Source organism: Herpailurus yagouaroundi, unplaced genomic scaffold (assembly GCF_014898765.1).
Source record: "Herpailurus yagouaroundi ecotype Mexico unplaced genomic scaffold, PumYag 483, whole genome shotgun sequence".
NCBI lineage: Eukaryota > Metazoa > Chordata > Mammalia > Carnivora > Felidae > Herpailurus > Herpailurus yagouaroundi.
Window position 1 is genome coordinate 556,249 of NW_024412700.1, and position 20,322 is coordinate 576,570.

The following is a 20,322-nucleotide window of genomic DNA, read 5'->3' on the forward strand; positions in this document are numbered from 1 at the left end:
ACCTGGGCAGGCCCCTCCCTCCGAGGACCCCCGGGCAGCGGCGTCTCCGCGCGCGCCGGAAGGCTCGGGCCTCTTGGCGGGGTCCCGCGGCGGGGGTTGGAGGGGGAGCCCGGGAAGCCGAGCGCCCCGCGCCCCGCACGCCCTCCCCGGCCGGCGCCGCGCGCTCGGGGCGGCGAGTGTGGAACAATACGGTCCGGCCTGGCTCCTCCTCAGAGACCACCCCCCAACCTGTCCCCTCCCACTTTCCCGGCCGGCCGGCGCCCCAGCCCCCACCCCGGCCCTCCGGACCCACCGCCCCACGTGCGACTCCCCCGGCTGCCCCTTCGGGCGGGGACCGAAGGCCGGGACGAGGGAGGCGGAGGTGGACGCGGGGTCCGATGGGGTGAGACCCGCACGCCCGGGAGCTCCCTCGGGCCGGCGGCTGCGCGCCACCACGGGGCAAGCTGCCCCGCTCCAGGCTCCCAGCCCTGATGGGGGTGCTGTAGGACGGTCCCCTGGTTGGAGAGCGCCCCTGGCCCGCCCTCGCTGGGAAATCACACACACGCCCCGAATTCTAAAGAAGTTCCGCCAGTGGGGTGGCGGCGGGTGAGCCGGGGGAGAGCGGCGCGGTAGGGTTTCCCGGAGGGGTCGGGTTCACCCATTCACGCGGCCGCGGGGTCCTCGGCGCCGGGCTTCCGCCGTCCTCGTGCTGGGGGTGCGGGGCCCCCACCTACCGATCCGTCTTTTGACATCCCCATCCCACCCCAGCTCCTCTGACGGTCCACTGAGGTCTCTGCGGGAATCCCACACCCCAGGATGGGAGCCCTCCCGGAACGCCTGCTGGTTCCCATTAGAGCCGTTCCGCCGCCGGCTTCGCTGGGGGCGGGGAGGGGTGACGCCCCCACCCCCCACCCTCGCAACTCCGACTCGGATCCTCCAGGTCCTAAAAGTAGCAGGGTTTCCCGAGGGGCGGGGTAACGGAGCCAGGTAGCTTTGCAAAGCCGGCCGGACCTTCTCCCAATGGCTGACCACGCCCAGACACCAAAAGCAAACCCCATATTGGGGTCCCAGGGCACACTGGACAATTTATTCGATCTGGTGAATCAGTTTACAGTTCAGCTTGGGGAGCTGGCCCCAGTGAAGGGTTTAGGGGTGGGGGGCAGTGGGATTTGGAGTTGTAGGAAGACACAGGTAGAGGTGGACTGAAAGGAGGCAGGATGGGGTGGGATCCAGCAGGAGAGAGGAAGACAGATACCCTGAAGTATCTTCGGAAACTGGATGCTTGCAGGGAGGAAGGGAGGATCCCCGGGGTGTCTGCTACTCTAAGACTGCGTAGACAGGGACTGGGTTCAGAGATGCTCCCACAGGCTGACTGTAAGTTCCTCTTGGGACCTGTGACCGTCAGGATGCCATTGCAACATCCAGGTATGAAGACTGATGGGCAGCTGGCCGTACAGGTGCTCAGAAGAAAACCCAAAGGAGACAGAAGACCCCCTCCCTGGGCTGTTCCCTCCCTCGGGGTCCTGGTCTGATTCCTTTACCCTCTCTGCCCCCAGCACAGGGTCCTTCCACACCTGACACAGGAATTCTACACAATTCTTGACGTGGACTGGCTGAGCTACCATTTGCTTTTGAAAAACGAAAAGAAAAGGAAAAAAGCTTTTCGCTTACATTCTAGAGTTCAGCCTTTATGAGGCAGAGGGAGGGATATTTGGGACAGAGAGACCTTCCCAAGCCTCCTGACCTTTCCCTCTACAGGCAACAACCATCTCTGGTTTCCAGTTTCAGGCCAACTCTGCTAACGCCTCTTGCAAGTAATTCCCTGAAACTAACCCACCCAGTCACACTTCTCAACAGCATCTTGCGTGCATCCGATGATGAAGAAGTGAAACCCGGTCCCTGTATCCGCCGCCACGGTCAGACTGGAAAAGAATGATTTCCAAGGCTGGCAGAAATCTTTCCTAAGTATTCTGTCCTCCCCTAGACACTAAGCAAACAAACAAAAACATCCTATGCTATCAGAATTTTTACAGTATTTCACTATAATCAAGTGACAGTGATAAGGCAGGCACAATCGCACATTGTGTAATAACTTCGAACTTCCATAACAACTACTCGAGATAAATATTATCTTTCTGATTTTGCTGATGAGGACAATGAGGCCTAGAGAGGTTAAGTAGACAAAGTCACGCAGTTGAGTGGGAGATTCAGATCTGTTAGGCTCATGTCTAAATGATCTGTCTACATAATGCAAGTGAATCAGTGACTTAAAGGGAGGAAGCCCATCCCTCAGTGCCTAAGACACAGAAGGCTCGTGGTAGTTCCTTTCTCTCCGATCCCACTGAATTTTCCTGGAGAGAAATCTCAGGCAAAGGTCTGGCAGGAGTGTCTTTCCCTGAATATTCCAACGAGGATCTGTGGGCGCCTCACTAAGTGCATTTCTCTGTGGATGGAGATAAGCAGGCCCACAGCCTGTCTCTTGGTGCCCGGTACACTTCTGCCCTCCTGCAGAGATCTCGAACATGCTGCCTGTGGGCATCTCTCCTCTTGTGAGTGGCTTTTATTCACACCGGACCCAGCAAGGCATCGTGGTTAGAGTGTGTGTGCATGTGTGCCTGTTTGTGTGTGTGTACGTGTGTGTGTGTGTGTGTGTGTGTGTGTGACTAGAAAGGACAAGGAGGGAGGCTGGTTTAGCAGCATCTGTTTTCACTCATTCCAGAAGATTTCTAACTGCCCACAAAATGATGCATTTGCTTGTTCTCTGTGTGGATCCTGAAGCCAAGTTTAATTCGTACTGGAGCTGTTAATCCTACTACGCGTATTTTACATGAGTTTCGTGTGTTTCCAACCGGAAGCCAAGGGTCCGCTGACCCATTAACTCTACACCTGCCTTTGTTTTGCTGGGAGCAAGCTGGTGTCCATCAGGACTCTTTGGTTGTGGTGAGAGACACTGAGCTTACTGAGTGTAGGCAAGAGAAGGGAATCTGTCAGAAGGATATCAGGCGAAGGAAGAAATGAGCATCCAAATTAAAGAAAGGTAAGAATTAGGACGTGCCGGGACTTTGTGGAGACCCAGACCTTAACCCCCGAGAGGCCCAAGTCCTTGGTGGCCCTGCCTGTGTGACGGTGGCCGTCTCAGTGATCTTCATTGCTGAGTATGACAATCAGAACGATGACAGTAATATTTATTGAACACTGAGAATATGCTAGAACGTGTTACAAGTGCTTTACAGGTCTTATTATCCTCACAATAACATTTTTTTAATTTTTATTTTTTAAAGTTTATTTGTTTATTTTGAGAGAGAGAAAGAGAACGAGCAGGGGAGGGGCGGGGGCGGGTACAGAGGATCTGAAGCGGGCTCCGCCATGACAGCAGAGAACCGATGTGGGGCTCGAACTCACGAACTGCGAGATCACGACCCATAGCTGAAGTGTGACACCCAACCAACTGAGTTACCCAGGCACCCTACAGTAACATTTTTTAGATGTGTATTTATTTATTTATTTTGAAAGCGAGCACGCACATGAGCGGGGGGAGGGCAGAGTGGGAGAATCCCTAGCAGGCTCCGCGCTGTCAGGGCAGAGCCTGACATGGGGCTCAGTCTCAAGAACCGTGAGATCATGACCTGAGCCAAAATCAAGAGTCAGACGCTTAACCGACCCAGCCACCCAGGCGCCCCCCACGATAACATTTTTAAGCAATCTCTATGCCCAACATGGGGCTCGAACTCACGACTTCAAGACCAAGAGTCTCACGTTCTCCCAGGGGCCCCTCCATAATAACCTTCTGCAGAGGTACTATTAATATGCCATCTTACTGTAGGGAAACTGAGACACAGAGGGACATTAACCCTTCCAGGCTCACACAGCTAGCAAGAGGGGAGGCTGGACTGGAGTCTGGGCACTGTCCATGGGTCGCATCCATACCCCTCCAGGCCACCGCTCTGTGGGGGCCCCATTTCCCCCGGAAGTCAGCGAGATCGCTTTGTCAATAACTATAGCTCCCCACGTTCTGCTGGCCGTCCTCTCAGAGACTCGCTCGCATGTGGTGTGCTAGGCCCCTTAAAAGTCTAAGTATTTACTTCCCCCCAGGCATCTCTATCTGAGGAAATGACCCAAGGTCTAACTTTAAAAGACCAGGAAGAAGTCACAGGAGGTACCTGTGACATCGTGGTGGGCATCTTCCAGAGTGCCAGGTCTGGGGATTGCGCGGTCCTCTCACACGCTGCCTCACCTTCCTGATTCTGCAGATGGACGGAGACTTCAACGGATTGCTCCCAGAGTCAACTCTGGGAGATCGCCCGTTCATCCCCCAGAGCCTGAGATCTTGGAAGGTCACAGGGCTCCCTGAGACCCAAGCTCCGCGCCTGCCTTACACTCTGAGGCCCAACCCACTGTACCTTCCAGCAGATGCTCGTCCACCCCCTGGGAGACCAGATGTTTCTTCACAGCCCCTCCTGGCAGCATCCCCTGAGAGACAGCCTTTAAAGATTCCGGAACTTCTGTTAGCAATTTATTCCTTGTGGCAAGGGGGAAGTTGGGGGTAGGGAATCAGATGGGTGCCCTCGGGGTAGCAGCCAAGGGTGGGTGAGGTGGGTACGTGTGAATGGGTCCAACTCAGCATTCCTGTCTCTTGGTTAGAACCAAGCCCCCTGTGTTATGTATGCCAGGGCTCCTGGCCTTTCTGTGCCATTTCAATGCCGTCGAGTTGGCATCAGCCCGTCCAGTAAGTTGCTGGAACACAGACCACAGTCCCCAAGCCGGCGCATCAAACACCACATTGTCTTGTCCATACCCTCAATCGGATCCAGAATCGTGTTCCTCCCTCTTGGCCAAGCACCCTCAAAATCCATCCCCACATTCTCCAGATTTCTGATGATGGAAATTCGGGGACCCCTGCAATATCCCCGGGTATCTCTCTCCTTGCCTTGTCTCTGCATTCTGCATCTCTGCCTCTAGTCTAAGCCATACACGCGAAAAGCCTGTCACTGGGGAAATAGCTAGGAGGGGTACAGCACGCAGAAAGCTGTTCACTGCTTCTTCGAGGGAAAAGCATCTTCCTCAGGGGAGTGGGGAGGGTCCTCGAAGTCCTCCAAATCCCCCCGCCACCCCCCTCCCAATGGTCCTCCTCTCATGAGAAGACCTGGCAAGTTGGTGGATACAACTGGGGTTTCCGTTTGGCAATCTACAGGATCGGTCTCCAAACTTTGTCTCCAGATTTTTAGCCTGTTCACGGAAGGCCTTGGGTTCCGCCACGCACGTCGTGAGACGTAATCTTGGTGTGTATCCAAATACCCGGTGCTGGAGAAGCAACTCTCCACCATGGCGTCTGCATTCTGCATCCTTCTAAAAGTGTTTTATGACCGCAACTGTGCAGTCCTTCGAAACTCTGCCGGTTCCAGTGGGCGCCTGGTTCCAGCGGGCCACAGACGGTAACTTGGCCCCATGTTTTGCCACCCTCTACCAGGGCGGCTCTTTCCTTCCATATCCGTTGCCTATGGCTGGCATAGCGAAGTTCACAAACTGTGTGGCTTAGGCACCAGGAAGGTTAGCAGATTGGGGTGGACCAGGCCGGGCGGGGGGAGGGGGGCACGGATACAGGCTAAGTCACGTATTTTCTCTCCTTTGTATACAGATATCACACTATTAGCGCACTTTCTGCAGAGCAGAAAAGATGTTCTGAAGACTTATAGAACCTCTGTGGTCCCCATTATCCTTATATGTCACTACTTTGGACAAACTAGGCAGAGGATACCCATTTGAACAGATGAACAGTTTGATGATAGGTGTTGATTGAGAAAACATCTGTCTTCATACTTCCAAAAGCAAGTTCTTTTCTTTTACACCCAGTGTGGGGCTCAAATTTACAAGCCCAAGATCAAGAGTCACGTGCTCTACTGACTGAGCCAGCCAGGTGCCCTGCAAGTGCTCAATAGTCACCAGTGAGGCACAGAACTAGGTACGTATTAAGAACTGTTTGTTATTGGTTAGGAACGCCTTCACATGTAAGTGATAGAAAACGTAATACTGGCAAAATAAATAGGGGTTAATTTCTCTAACATAAACAAGGGTGGCTGCTGACCCAGGTTTAGGAGCTTAACGAGACTGGAGCCATATTCTCTCTGCTTTGCTCTCATGGTTACAAGAAGGCTGCCCAGGCTCCTGGCATCACATCTTCATTCAAGGCAGGATGCCGGGGGAAGGGGCTTTTTATCAAGACAGCAAAAGCCTTTTTAGAAGTCCTTTTAATAATCTTTGGTTTTCATCCCATTGCCCAGAGCTTTTCCCATGGCTGTGTCCATGAGCTGCGTCCATGCAAGGGAGGCAGGGAAAAAAGTAGTTGGCTTTCCCGGATGTGTCAGTAAAGACAGGCAAGGTTAGAGGACTGGGATTGGATTGGCTAGTCCACAATGTCTGTCACATCTCCTTAGGTCTTTGTGGAGTAGTGGTTTTTTTGTTTTTGTTTTGTTTTTTTTAATTTATTTTTGAAGGAGAGAGACAGAGCATGATCGGGGGAGGAGCAGAGAGAGAGGGAGACACAGAATTGGAAGCAGGCTCCAGGCTCTGAGCTGTCAGTACAGAGCCCGATGCGGGGCTCGAACTCATGAACCGTGAGATCGTGACCTGAGCCAAAGTTGGACACTTAACCGACCGAGCCACCCAAGCGCCCCTGTTTGTTTGTTTTTTGAGTAGTGTTTTTCAGACTAGAGAATCGTGATCCACTGGGGCTTGTGAGATAAATTTAGTGGGTCTCTGACCAGCATTGTTTTAAAAGAAAATACCAATGTTCAGCTCCATACTGAGTGTGAGGACTGTTCTGTGACACAGCCATTTCACTTGTATATAATGACCCACAAACAGGTTTAGGCAGAAAGATCACTGGGGCGCCTGGGTGGCTCAGTCAGTTGAGTGTTGGGCTTCAGCTCAGGTCATGATCTCGAGGTCTGTGAGTTCAAGCCCCACGTCGGACTCTGTGCTGACAGCTCCGAGCCTGGAGCATGCTCCGGATTCTGTGTCTCCCTCTCTCTCTGCCCCTCCTCTGCTCGTGCTCTGTCTCTCAAAAATAAACAAACATTAAAAAAACAAAAAAAAAAAAAAGGCAGGAAAACCACTGCTGTGGGGCCGTAGGCAGGAGTCAGAAGGCCGGAGGTCCCTTGTGTTTTTGGCAAGGATGGTACAACTTCGGCAAAAGTTACAATGACTGTTTAAATCTATGTCAAGTATAAAAGAGAGAGTAACATACCCCCACCCCTCGCCGTTCATTATGTGTAAGCATGGTTCAGCACAGTGTTTCGGCATCGTAATGGCTCCATAAATACTATCTGTGTTGTTGTTAGTGTATTCTGATAACTAAGGATGGTCAGGTCCGGCCTTCACAGCCCAGTGAGATATACTCAGAATCAGCTAAATGTCCCTGTATAAACAAGTGATGTTAAAATACTGGCCCCCACAGAAAGTTTACTTTGGCACGGCGCCGTGGGCCTAGCCCTGCGGGGTATTAGTAACAAAAATCCTAGGAAGCTTATTTTCTTTGCAAGAGGGCTATGTTGAGGATGCTGCTTGTGAATTGCAGCATGGGTCCCAAGGACCCCTGGAAGAAGTGTCTCTTTGGCTTGAGTCCCAGGAATGGCTGCGTTCCTCCTGGGAAACTGGCTTCTTTTTATCTTTTGGACTCGGCATCATGGAGCCGATGCTGTTTTCAAAGAATCGGGACTTTGTACCCCGTAGAACACTGTGGACGCTCACCTTACCCTGGCCTCCCCTTTTTTCCTTCTCCCTTTTTCAAAATCCCCAAGATGTCTTTCACGTGCTTTCTCTGCCTTATTTTTTTTTTGCTCAAGACGGACGCCCCTGGCTTTGGTGCGCAGCCCCACGACGTGTAAAGTGGCAGTTGAGTGCTCCCTGTCTTGGGGGGGGGGTGGTGCTGCTGCTCTCTCCGGAGCCCCAGGAAAGGATTTCTGGCCAGTAGCCCCATTTCCTGGGTGGTGCCTCTTCCTGCTGCCCTTCTTGTCCATGTCGATCAGGAATCCCAGGATGCTGCTTGTGGGTCGCAGCTGTGAAGCAGCCCAGCACCCAGGGACAAGCCCCCCCCCCCAAATCCTCCACGGGAAAGGGATCCAGGAGACACCTTTCTCAGCCCCAGATGGTGGGCTCCCTGCATGCTGGGGGCCCGGCAAGATGCATGGAGAGGTGGTATGGATCCATCCCAACCAGGGCAGTCCCACACAACAGCCAAAGCCTCTCCGGTTGGACAGGGGCCCTCCCATCATGGTCGATGGCTCACCCTATGGGGCCCCCACCCTCCACCCAGGGTGTGTGGCCCCGGGGGGACGCTGGGCACACAGGGACCAGGAACAGGGTTCTCACCTCTGACCGCTCCCCTCACCCACCCTGAGCAAGGGGCTGCTCTCACTTTCCAGGGAGGTCCTTTCTGTCCCTTTCGGTCCTGTGCCGAGGATCCGCTCGACCCTTTCGGGATGTTTTCAATCACTGATTCCAGAGAGGGGCTTAGCCTTAGCCGCAGGCCGCGGGCAAGCCAAGATCCTGTTTACGAAACTGCTCATTTTACATGTCCGGGGGTCACGGGCTGCCAGGCAAGTCAATCCCTCTCGTGTCGCCGGGCCGCCCCCAGCTGAGCAGGGGCTGGGGCTCAGGAAGTTGGGGCTCAGCCCAGTCCTCGCCCCGGGTTCCCCGAGCCACCCTGTGGAAGGAAGGTTGCCTCGTGCACTTTCAATGTCCCCTGCATTCGGTGGGGGAACCGACTGAGATCAGGAACGAGGGGACAGACTCTCCAGGTAGGGGGCGGCGTGGGCAGGTGGCACCCACGGGATCCTCTAGAATCCGGGGAGGGTCCTTCATGTCCAGATGATCTCCCAGCAGCCCTTGGCACCCTGGCAACGAGGAGGGGCTAGACTTTTGTATTTATTGTGATGACGGAACAGATCTCCCATGGTGTCCGTTCATGTCTGCGCCCATCACCACCGTCTCCAGGGCGTCGTCTCCATCCTCCCAAACGGAAACCCCGAGCCAGATTTTTGGAAAAGCCTCCCCCGCAGCAGGTTTTCATTGCAATCCCATATGGGTTGTTGAGGGGGGAGGAAGATACGTAGGGGTCTGAAGGGACTCCTCTGGTGGGGCAGAGGCAGGGACAGGAGGCCTCCAGCGGGGACTGTGGTGCGCCAGGGGGACAGCCGGGTCACCTGCAGGGGGTGGGGGATGCTGTGCAGAGAGAGCACTCCCGGGCAGGAACACCTGGGGCTTCAAAGGGAAAATTTTTTCCTGGGGTCTGACTGTGGAACAGCCAGTTCCTGGTCGGCAGGGGGCCGCAGGCTGGGGACGGAGGAGGGACAGGACGGCTTTGAGAAAGTCCTGGCTTCCCAAACCACAGAGCGGGGACAGAAGTATGTGAAGCATGTGGGACTCTCCTCAGAAGGCACCGGCCCTCGGTCTACCCGATCCCCTGGACGGACTTCAGACAAATTGCGCGCCTGCCCACAAGCGCTCTGGTGGGGATGGCACAGAGAGCAGATTTGCTGACAGATTAGGGCGCAGGGGGGCTGGGGTGAGGGCAGGTCACCCAGGAGCGCAAGCGGTCAATCACCAGTTAATGAGGTGCCGCTAGTCCTAGTTCTAGGGGAGCGGTTGGGGCCGGGGTTGGGGTGGGGGTGGGGGCAAGTTCAGGAGAAACCTCCAGAACACCTGGAAGCCTGGAAGGCTGCTAGGCCTGGCTCCCCAGAGGCTGCCTGCCGGAGAAGGAACAGGGGGGCCAAGCTCCTGACCCCGTGGGAGGGCTTCCTTCATCAGAAGTCCTCACGTAATCCCCAGGAGGGGGTGCTGTTGTCCCTACCGCACAGCAGGGGAAATTGAGGCACGGAGCAGTGACCTGTCCGAGGTCACACCGTAAGGGAATGCTAGAGAGAGCATCGGGGTGGGGTCCATCAGAACCAGAACCCGTCTGTCCCTGCTCCCCAACGTCCCGGGTGACCTTGAGCGCACTCGTCACTTCCTGCCAATGACCCATATTCATGCAGCACCTTCTCGTGGGTTACTGGCTTGGCTTCTACAACTGTATACAGTTGGAGCAACAGATAGATTTGCCCTCGTTTCGCAGAGCAGGAAACTGAGGCCCAAAGCTGTTTGGTTTGTGTTGTGGGCTGAAACGTATGCCCCCCAAATTTAATTTAAAAAATTTTGTTTAATGTTTATTTTTGAGAAAGAGAGAGAGAGAGAGCACAAGCAGGAGAGGGGCAGAGAATCTGAAGCAGGCTCCAGGCTCCAAGCTGTCAGCACAGAGCCCGACACGGGGCTCGAACTCACAGACCTTGAGATCGTGACCTGAGCCGAAGTCGGTCGCTCAACCTACTGAGCCGCCCAGGCGGCCCCTGTAGGCCCCCCAAATTTATATATTGAACTCTTAACCCTCAGGACCTCAGAATGTGACTGTATTTGGAGACAGGATCTTTAAAGGTGGAATTAAGTTAAAATGAGGTAGTTCAGGGGGACCCTTGATCCCAAACCGCTGGTATAGAAGAGATTAGGACACAGAGGCACACAGAGCAGAGACCACGTGAAGAAGTGGCCACGTGAAGAGACCACGGCCAGAAGACTGCCATGGGCAAGCCACGGAGAGAGGCCTCAGGAGAAACCAATTCTGCCCACACCTTGACCTTGGGCTTCTGGCCTTCGGAACTGCAAGGAAGTGAACTTCTGCTGTCTAAGCCCCCAGTCCTGGTATTTGTTACAGCAGCCCAGGGTGCCTCTGACACTGCTCCTTCACACCGTGAGTGGGGACACCAGGTCCTGCTTCCCCCGGCCTTGGGGTTACTGTACATAGTAAGGAACATCATAGATTCCCGTCCCAGACCCGAGTGGAGCACGGAGGGGCCAGCCGAGCAGGGACAGGGTCCTAGCCGGGGGCAGGGCCCACACAAGTGCAGAGCAGGGTGGCTGGCTTCACACGGAAAGTTCCACCTCCCTGAACAAACTGGCAGAGAAATGAAAAACAAAAGCATGACTTCATACCAGCCTCCTCCCACTCAGACAGGGTGACGGTGTATTTACATGTTGATTCGTTCCGGGCTTAGGGATCTGAACCCGTTTGCTGTGGTGGTGGTTTCTTCCACGTTCATGATCTGAGCCCTGTCGTGGAGGGAGGGTCTGGACGGAGGGGGTCTGCACCTGGCAGGCCTCAGTCCCACACGGCCAGGGGCTTCCCGGGCTCCACGCTCTGGGCTGGAGGTGAAAGGAGGAAGGTTGGGGCGTTTGGGGTGCAGGGCACGCCCTTTGTGGACCCCATCCACAAATGGCAGGACGGCAACCCTCTCCCCATCCTGGAGGGGTGGATGGCCGCCCAGGGCTGTAACTTCTCTGCTTAGAGGGGTCCCCCAGCAGACTCATGGGGGCCCTATGCCTTCACCACCCGGATCTTGGCAGGTGTTGTGCTGGGTGAACTGTGGGAGCCCCCCGATGACTCACCTTTTCCACTTCTCCCTCAGCGGGCAACGCGGGGTGTGGGGGCCGAACCCAGAAATGGGACAACGGCACCCTCACAGCCCCCTAGGACAGACTCTTCCTCACTCAGAACCCTCAGCAGAACCCACCCCGGAGGTTTTTGGTTTTCTTTCTGGGACCCTGCTTCCCTCCCTCCCAGCCTGTCCACGGCCCGATTCTAGTCGACTAGAAAGTACAGGGTTCAAGTACTTTCCCATAGAGGTCCCGAGGGAGTGGCCAGCCTGAAGGGGTCCTTCCCGTTTGGGACCCCCTCCCCCTACTCGGAAAAGCACAAGCCAAATGTGTGGAGAGGAGGGGGCGGGAGCCTGTGTGGCCAGTCAAGGGGCAAACTGTGGGGCGGGGGCAGGGGACCCCAGGATCACAGAGTGAGGGGGGTTTGTAAAGCTGGAGCACGAGCTTGAGCCAACGGTCAGAACTCTTGGGAGCAATTCAGGCTGCCGCAGCCCCTCATCCCTCTTCCCGCCAGGCGCCTCGGTCTGGGTGCAGCGGGGAGCAGACATCTTTAGTTTCCTCATCTCCACGAAACCCTGTCCGAGTGTCCAGGAGCCCAGCCCACAGCGGAGGACAGCAGCCGAGGCCTCTCCCTGTCGAGTATCTCTATGTCCATCTGAACAGCCGGGGTCCGTCCAGGCTGCTCCGTGGTTCAGGATTCTGGTGGGGAGCCCCGGGCAGGGGGCAGAAGTTACCTGGGCCACTGCTAGTGTCCCGCAGGCTCCCATCCTGTCTCACGGGGGAGGGGAGGCTGGACACTGAAGTGTGGGTGGGCAGGTGTCCGGAGCGAGGACCCTCTTATTCCCAGAAACCCCACCACCTTCAGGACAGGCTCCTCCCTCCCTTGCCCCTGGCTCAGACCCCCAACAGGGTAGACCCAGGGTCCCGGAGAGGGCGGAGGCCACAAACAAGGTCCACGGGTTCACCCAAGGGGGTGAAGGGAGCCAGGCCCCTGGGTCTGCCCAGCCCCAGCCCCGGGAGCAGGCTGGGCGCGGGAGCGATGGTCTTCAGCCCTGACGGCTCCTTCCAAGTCTCCTCCTCCACTGCCTCGGGGTCCGCGTATTCCCGAATCTTCTGAGCCCCCATTACATGATCAAGCGGGCAATGTGTCCCTAAGGCCCAGCCCATCTTTTCAGAGGGGCCTTTCCCGTAAACCCCAAGGCCAAGATCAGCCAGAGAGGCAGACTCATGAACCCTGGGTCAGGCGTTTGGCTGCAGAGCAGACCACGTGGCCTGGCCGCCCCGGGGCTGCTGAGTCAGGAGAGGCACAGCCGGGAGGGAGCGGCGGCCTCAGCCCCCCCTTGCTTCTCCCCGACCCTCCCCTAACAGGCGCTCTGCCCTATCCTGGCTCCACGGGGAGCTGGCTCTGGGACCGGAGGAGGCTGTCCTCCCCGCTCAGGGCGCACGCCTCTCCCGTGTCAAATGAAAGGGCTCGGCGCCAGGGCCTGTAGATCCCTTGTGGCCCCTTCCGCCGCCCTCAGCTCCCCGGCCTGAGCCCGGGGCCCAGGTGCCCTGCCAGCTGCCCCACGCACGGTCAGGGAGGGGCCGCGAAATCACTCAGGCCAGCTCGGCTCTCCTTTTCCATGATCTTTATTCCTCAGGGTCTGAGCCCAGGGTGGGGCCGGAAGGGGCTGCCGCTAGAAGAAGTTGACCACCCTGCGGACCGACTGGACGCGAGAGCTGTGGGCCTCCCAGTCCGAGTAGTTGCGGAAGTCACCCCGCTCCACCAGGTACATGCGGCCGTGGTAGTTGGGCTCCTCGTACAGGACCCACCTGCGGCCAGAGGGAGGCCAGGCGGCCGTGAGCCGCTGAGCAGCACGGGGTCTGACCGCCTCCCGCCTGCCCGCCACCCCTCACCCCTCCCGGCCAATGTGGGGGCCCGAGCTGAGGAGGAGAGGTGTGGGGCGGGGCCTGTGGGGCTGGCCTCTCCTCCTCCCTTCTGATGCTCCCTCACCCTTGGCTCTTCCACCGCGGGAAGCAAAGCGGGGCTACACGCCCCGATCCGGTCGCTGGGGTCCTTCCGGCCCAGGCCATGGGGTGCCCTGACTCTGTCTTTGCAGCGAACCCCACTGTGGCCCTCGCCCCCCTCAAAGCACTCGGCTGCTGAAGGAGCCTTCTCCTGGCTGAGACACAGACTCAGAGTTTCTGAGCCCAGCCCGCCCAGAGAAGGGAGTGACTGCCCAAGTCACACGCGCCCCCCCCCCCCCCCCCCCGCGGCCCGAGTCGCCTGCTGAGGGCAGCTTCCCCGGCCACCCCCTTCCTGCCCCATCCCGACTCCACATCTGGCTCCTGGCGCAGTCTGCACAAGGGTCAGGGGTCAGGAATGAAGAGAGAGGCCCAGTACGTGAGCCGCTGGGGAGCTCAGGGCAGACCTGGCTCACCCTGGCCTCCCCACACCCCTAGCCTTCCTGCCCCTCCCCCCCTCCTCCCCCTCCTCATGCCCGTGGGTGGCTCAGGCCCAAGGTTTCGGGGCGTATATGCAGGAGTCCCCAAAAGGAAGAAGAGGAAGGACAGGCTGGGCCTCTGCAGTAAACGGCTCCCGTATCCCAGGCTTCCTGCTGTGACTTTGGGGACCAGGCATGAAGAGGGAGGGAGGAGGGGGCGTGGCCCATCCACAGCAGGGACTGTGCTCTTTGGGGGGTGGCAGGAAGTAGGGAGAGCGACCTGGCACATTTCCCTCCAAACGCCCCCCAGAACCCGTGTCTGTGGGGACAGGTCGGTCCTGAGCTGACTCGGGAACCAGCGGAACACCGCGGCTGGTGTCTGGGAGGTGGTAGGGAGACCTGCCTGGAGGCTCCCCATCAGACCCCAGGAAAGGGCTTGACGGAGGTCACCACCCCCAGACCCGGTGGTCCAGGCCATCACCCTGGCCAAGGGCTTACTTTTTTTTTTTTTTTAAAGGTAGTCACAGGAGCAAAGGGTGAACCCCCGTAGGGAGGGGAGCAGAGCCCCGGGTGAGATGTGGGGCTGGCCATACACAGCCGCTGAGTAGGTGGGAGCTCCGGGAGACCCCGGGCCCCTGCACTCAAAACTCTTAGCTCCCACCCTCCCCCGCCCCCTTTTCCTAAAGAGGCCCCTGGAGTCTTCCCAGGGTGGGTGTTGGGGGACTGTGGCTGGGGTCTCAGGACACCTTCCACGCAAAGGTATGACTCTGGCCTCACGAGACATAATTTAGCCGGTCATTTTCCAGGCAAACTGTTGTTCTGGAATTCTACCCCCGGATTCCCAGAGGCCTTCAACTGAGGGCAAACCTTTCTGAAAGGCAGAGAAAGGCAGACAGCAGAAAAGGAACCCTGGATAGAGTCAGAGTGACAGAGAAATAGCAGGGAGGGAGCTGAGCCCCCTGGGACTCTGGGAAGGAGGAGAGAACCCCCCTGGGGGGGGGCCGGGGAGGCGAGGGGTCCAGCGCTCCCTCTGGCTCAGCCACAACCTCCATTCAGTCCCTCCCATGACCACTCTTGAACCTCTCGCGACGTGCCCTGATCCCCCACCTCGGGCACGCAGACAGCAACCGGACCCCTTGGCTGCTGTGACGGGAGCCACGTTCCCGGAACCCGCGTGGGGCTCTTCTGCAGAGGGGCCGGGACTGAGGTCAGGGGAGGCTCCCTGCTCCACACCGGGGACACTCTGACTTGACGCCTGGCTGCCGCCCCCGCTGTGCCGTTCACGAGCGAGCGAGCCGGGGGCCAGGTCACTTTCGGAGCCTCCGCTTGCTCCTCTATAAACGGAGAGGACGCTACCCACTGGCTCACAGGAGGAGCTGACTATACGGGGGGCTGGCAGAAGCCAGGCCAGCACGGGGGTCCTGACCACTCTCCAGGAGCAGGGCAGACACGCCCTGGGCAAAACCCCCGTGGCCACAACCTGTCCGCTGGAAGTGAGCCGCCATGACGTCCAGCTCCCCGGAGGGGCTGTGTGGCAGGGGTCTGCCCGCTCGGTAGGAGAGCTCCAGCTCAGGGGTCCCCTTGGCCGAGTAGGACCGGGGTGTGCAGGGTGAGCGGGCTTCCTCTGGTTCGAGGGTACCAAAGTACTGTCCCCGAGCTCAGTCTAATCTTAGAGAACCGTTAGTTCGCAAAGGGCCCTGCTACGTCTGCTCCCACTGGGGAGGCCTACCTCTGAGGCCCCATGTCTCCTCACCACGGCCTTCTGGAGCCACGGAGGAAGCCTCCCCGCTGCTTGACTGGGGTAGAGGAGGCAGCTGAGGGGGTGCCGGGCCTCCCCCGCTGCTGGGGTCGGGCCCACCCGGCGGCCTCCCCACACACTTGGCTGTGCGGGGCCCAGCCGGGCCGCGGTCGGCGGCCTTGCGGCCTCTACTCACGCGCCATCCCCATACACCTTGACGGCGTTGACACAGTTCTTGGCCCAGCCCCGGCTCTGCAGGAAGGGACAGTCGTCCTGAAACTCCAGGCACTGGCCGGTGAAGTTGCACCCCTCGAAGATCTCCATGCGGAAATTCTCCCCATGCTGCGGGCCCGCGGGAGCGGAGGAAGGAAAGAAGGCAAACGGCGCTGAGTCCCATTCCCCGCCAACACAGAACCCACGTGGCCAGAAACTCAGAATGGCCCCGGGGCTCGGGGCACCCGATGCTGGGGGGGGGGGGGGCCGGTGAGTGCTTGCCACCCCAACCTAAGTGGCCCACCCAGCACTCTGCTTGTCCTGGGACATGAGATCTGGTTGGCTGAGAGGGGTCGATCACTTTAAAAGGCCTCAGGGCCCCTGAACCAGTCCAATCTCCTCTCTCCTCAACTGAAGAATCCAAGGGTTGGAGCGGGCCAGACCGCCGGGGGACGCAGTGGCCGAGCTCTGACCAAGGCCTGGGCCGCTGGGTTCCCTTCTGGTGCCTGCACTGGGGGACGTAGGCCCCAGCCACACCAACGCATTCCTCTGCCCTTCATCCCCACCCCGGGGCCTCAGGCCACGGGCAAGCCTCTCAAGGATAATATTTTACAAACTGTAACAGAACCTTTTATCAAACCATGAAGCCAAAAATCTAAAACAAATAACAGCGATCTCATTTGCTGGAATCCCAGCTGGCTTACTGGGATGATACTATATAGCTCCCTATAAGATTCCTTGCATTTCCGAAGAGGAGGGCCATTTCCCAGCAGGCTCCGGGATAGTTTACATATAAACAGCATTATGCAAGGGCGTGTGGGTGGCTCAGTCGGTTAAGGTTAAGGGCCTGACACTGAGTTTCAGCTCAGGTCATGATCTCACGGTTTTGTGGGTTCAAGCCCCACATCAGGCTCTGCGTTGGCAGTGTGGAGACTGCTTGGGATTCTCTCTCGTTCCGGCTCTCTCTGCCCCTCCCCTGCTCACGCTCTGTCTCTAAATAAATAAGCTTAAATTTTTTTTCTTTTTAAACAGCAGTATGCAAGATCCAGGGCCAACCACATTAACTCCTTTTTCCAAATGTCTCTGGCCTAGTGGAAATACTAAGGGAGCATACTTCCAATCTGAGATGCCAAAGCCCCGGACTCGTGTGGAAGAGAGAGGGGGGGCCCCCATACAGGAGGCCCCTTCCCTGGGGTTCCTAAGATGTTCACTTAGGACCACCTGGCCCCCACATCCAGGGACAGGTCCTTCTACAGACACACGGCTGAGACTCTGAGGACCCTCTGGTTCAGGAATCTGCCATTTCCCACCTGACCATGTGGACCTCAGAGCCGGTCAGCTAGCACTTGTAACTTGTGTGAATCCTACGTCCTCGGATCCCCCTTCGGGGGGGGGGGGCGGTGGGCAGACATGAATGATCACCGTGGGTAGTGACGTCCCTCCTACGCTCTCCCTACACACACTGGGCCACGCTGTGAGATGACAGCCACTCGTGTGGCTCCCAGAGACCCGCCCCCAAATTCCCCGAGGACCAGCTGGTGACTTAGTCACCTCCTTCAGTCATTCCACAGCCAGAGCATCAAAGCCGCCTGAAAAGCACCACAAAATGACCCACAGGAGCGGACACACCAGGCCCGAATCAGCCCTGCTTAGGTTACATTCTCCCCCGTCCAGTTGCAAATCGAAATTCTAATATTTCCAACAGCATTCTAAGTGGAAAGTTCAGCAAGATTTTGGGATCAGAAATGGAAGGTGGTTCCCTGATACGTGCCTGTAAATGTCAGGTATAGAAACTCCAGGGGCAGGGGCGCCTGGGGGGCTCAGGCGGTGAAGCGACCGACCGACGCTTGACTTGGACTCAGGTCATGACCTCACGGTTCGTGAGATCGAGCCCTGCATCGGGCTCTGTGCTGGGCCTGGGGTCTGCTTGGGATCCTTTCTCCCTCTCCCTCTGCCCCTCCCCCACTCTCTCAAAAACACAAACAGGACTTCCAGAAGCTGGCTCTGGCTCTCCTGTTCATTCCCATGCCAGCCCACACACGGGTCGGGGGGGGGGGGGGGGAGGAGATGGCGGGGCGGGGGGGGGGGGCATCTCTGCCTTTTAAAACATCCCACAGCCTCATCGGATCTTAAAGCTGGGAAGACCATGCAGCACGGACCCTCGGTCACCTGGCAGGAGGCCCCCAGCCAGAGGCCCGCTCACCATCCCCACGGGCCGGCAGGACCCCATGTGGTCGTTGTGGCCGTTCCAGCAGAGGAAGTCAGGGTAGTTGCCGTGCTCCAGGATGAACTGTTGGCCCCGGAAGTCGGGGTGATCGTAGCAGACCCAGGCTCCGCTCTCCACGCGGATGGAGTTCACCCGGTTCATAAAGCCTCGGTCCTGGAAGTTGTCACAGTCCCCGTAGACCTCGAGTTTCCGTCCCGTGAAGTGCTTGCCTTCATAGAAGGTGATCTAGAAAGGCCAGGTTAGAGGGCTCAGGGTCAAGGGCTTTCTCCTTTCAGTCTTGGGAGCAGACAGCTGGGGTCCAACACCCTCGATTGAACCCTGATTCCCAGGCCAGCTGCGTACAGCAGGGGCTCAACACTGTTAGCTGGGTGAAGGAATGAATGTAAGGTGGGTTGAGGTCCGGGGCCTGGCCGTCCCTACTCTAGGAGCTCACGGTTGAGCAACCAAATTTCAGAAAATATCTGGGGACAGGGATTCCCCCTTTGTCCCTGGCCCATTTGAAAACAGGCTCCTTTCAAACTCGCAATGCATTAAAAAAATTTTTTTTTAATGTTTAATTTTGAGAGACAGAGAGAGAGACAGAGTGCAAGCAGGGGAGGGGCAGAGACAGAGAGGGAGACACAGAATCCGAAGCAGCTCCAGGCTCTGAGCTGTCAGCACAGAGCCCGACGCGGGGCTCGAACTCACCAACTGCGGGATCACGACCTGAGCCGAAGTCAACGCTCAACCAGACTGAGCCACCCAGGCGCCCCTCCCACTGCATTCTTTACACTCAATTTTTGTTCATTGTTAAAACCTAACATCCAAGTGTTTTCAGAAAAAAAGCATTTCACCCACAACCCCATCATCATAACCAAACAATGAATTTTCAGAAAGTCGGGTGCCTGGGACCGGGCCCCTTAACGGGAGACACTGAATGCAGGGAGACCAGTCAGAGCCTGGTGCAGGGATTAATGGCTAAAAAGGGGGCTTTTTCAATGCAACTCATCCCTTTGTGTACTAGGCCTCTCCTGTGGATGACAGGCATGTGTCAGATCTGGAACATTACCAACTCGGTGGGCAGTTCAGACACCATGTCCTACGGCAACGTAGCACGGACAGGTTCTCCTTGTCCCTAAACTAAACACCATGCACGCTATCAAACCCAAAGTTCATTTACTGCGGTGGACCCTGAAACTCCAACCATTCAGTAACTATCTGGTTTTCAAGAATTGTGCGCCTCGAAGGGCCCTGGCAAAGTACAAATTAACGTTTCCTGGGGCCTGGTAACCGGTGTAATCATTTGAGCCCATGCCAAGGACTTCCCTTCTGGGCCCCTTGGGCAGAAGCTCTGAGAGCCCAGGGCGTGACTCCCCAGCTGTGCCTCTGGGCCTGGGGGAGGGTGTGCAGGGGTGCGAGGGGCTCTTGGGGGTTGTCTGTTACTGACGCATAACCTAGCCAGTGCAGACTGAATAATGTGCTCACGCACTAACCCTGAATGCGGCCCCTGGAGACAGAGGCTGCATCGGATTAGCCAGCGAGAATGGTTGGGGGAGATCCAAATTTGCCACCTTCCTGCCCAAGACAGGCCTGGCCGATGGCCCAGAGATATTTAGGGAGAACTAGTCACCCACAGGATTCCAGGATCCCTCAAACCTCTCCAGAGCCACTGATGGAGGGGGTGGGGACGGGGCCTTCCCACCTCCCACACCAGAGAGGCCAGGGCGCCCGGTTTGGGTAGGACATTTTGCCAATTTCGCTCAGGTCTGTTAGATGCAAAGGGCGAACGGTGCAAAGAGTTAGGTTTGGCCCCCGCCTCCCCGGAACGGGGGGAAAAGTGGAACGCAGTGCGGGTAACGTCGTTAACGTCGGGCCGGGAGGGACCACACTCACCTTGCCGGAGCACTGCGCCATGGTGTCCCCGCCCGTCGGGCTGCAGGCCCCTTTATAAGCGGGCGGCGCCCTGCTGGGTCAGCGCCGCCCCGGACAAAAGATTTGCTGGCCCGGGCGTTAGTGTTGTCCGGTGCGCTAAGCCCTCCTGGGGCCGCCCCGCCCCGCCCCGGGCCGCCCGTGGGACCGAACCCCGGGCGCCGGGAGCCCGGCCATGCGCCCCGCCCCTGCCCGGGGACGGCCGGGTGCCTGCGGGGTCATCGCGGCCCAGCGAGCCCCAGCCAGCACCCCCAGGGTCTACGCTACCTCTGACCCCAGCCCGCCCCGCCGGCGGTCCCTGCTGAGTCAGGGGGGCGTGCGCGCGCGCGCGCGCACACACACACACACACACGCACACGTGCCGGGCCCCA

At 57.8% G+C, this 20,322-nt stretch overlaps 2 protein-coding genes across 2 annotated transcripts in view; both read right to left on the bottom strand.

Moving 5' to 3' along the window:
* Nucleotides 1-12,567, bottom strand: part of WDR86 (WD repeat domain 86) — a 31,285-nt gene extending 18,718 nt beyond the window's left edge. The window contains exons 1-2 of the mRNA XM_040464521.1: nt 12,391-12,567; nt 11,751-11,795 (exon numbers count right to left, since the gene is read on the bottom strand). Coding sequence (XP_040320455.1) covers nt 11,751-11,795; nt 12,391-12,567 — 222 coding nt within the window. The remainder of the gene's footprint in view (nt 1-11,750; nt 11,796-12,390) is intronic.
* Nucleotides 12,568-13,055: 488 nt separating this feature from the next.
* On the bottom strand, nt 13,056-20,058 carry CRYGN (crystallin gamma N). The gene is made up of 4 exons (XM_040464516.1): nt 19,916-20,058; nt 18,020-18,268; nt 15,800-15,945; nt 13,056-13,254 (listed from the first exon to the last, which is right to left on the bottom strand). The coding sequence occupies exons 1-4, from the start codon at nt 19,934-19,936 to the stop codon at nt 13,119-13,121; spliced, it is 552 nt and encodes a 183-aa protein (XP_040320450.1). The 5' UTR covers nt 19,937-20,058; the 3' UTR covers nt 13,056-13,118.
* Nucleotides 20,059-20,322: the final 264 nt, after the last annotated feature.

Bases quoted from the DNA above. Each gene is read 5' to 3' on its own strand.
- CRYGN (XM_040464516.1), bottom strand. From the start codon at position 19,936: ATGGCGCAGTGCTCCGGCAAG. The intron at 18,269-19,915 runs GTGAGTGTGGTC...TGGCCTTTCTAG, and splicing joins TGGCGCAGTGCTCCGGCAAG to ATCACCTTCTATGAAGGCAA. The intron at 15,946-18,019 runs GTGAGCGGGCCT...GCGGGCCCGCAG, and splicing joins CCTGCCGGCCCGTGGGGATG to CATGGGGAGAATTTCCGCAT.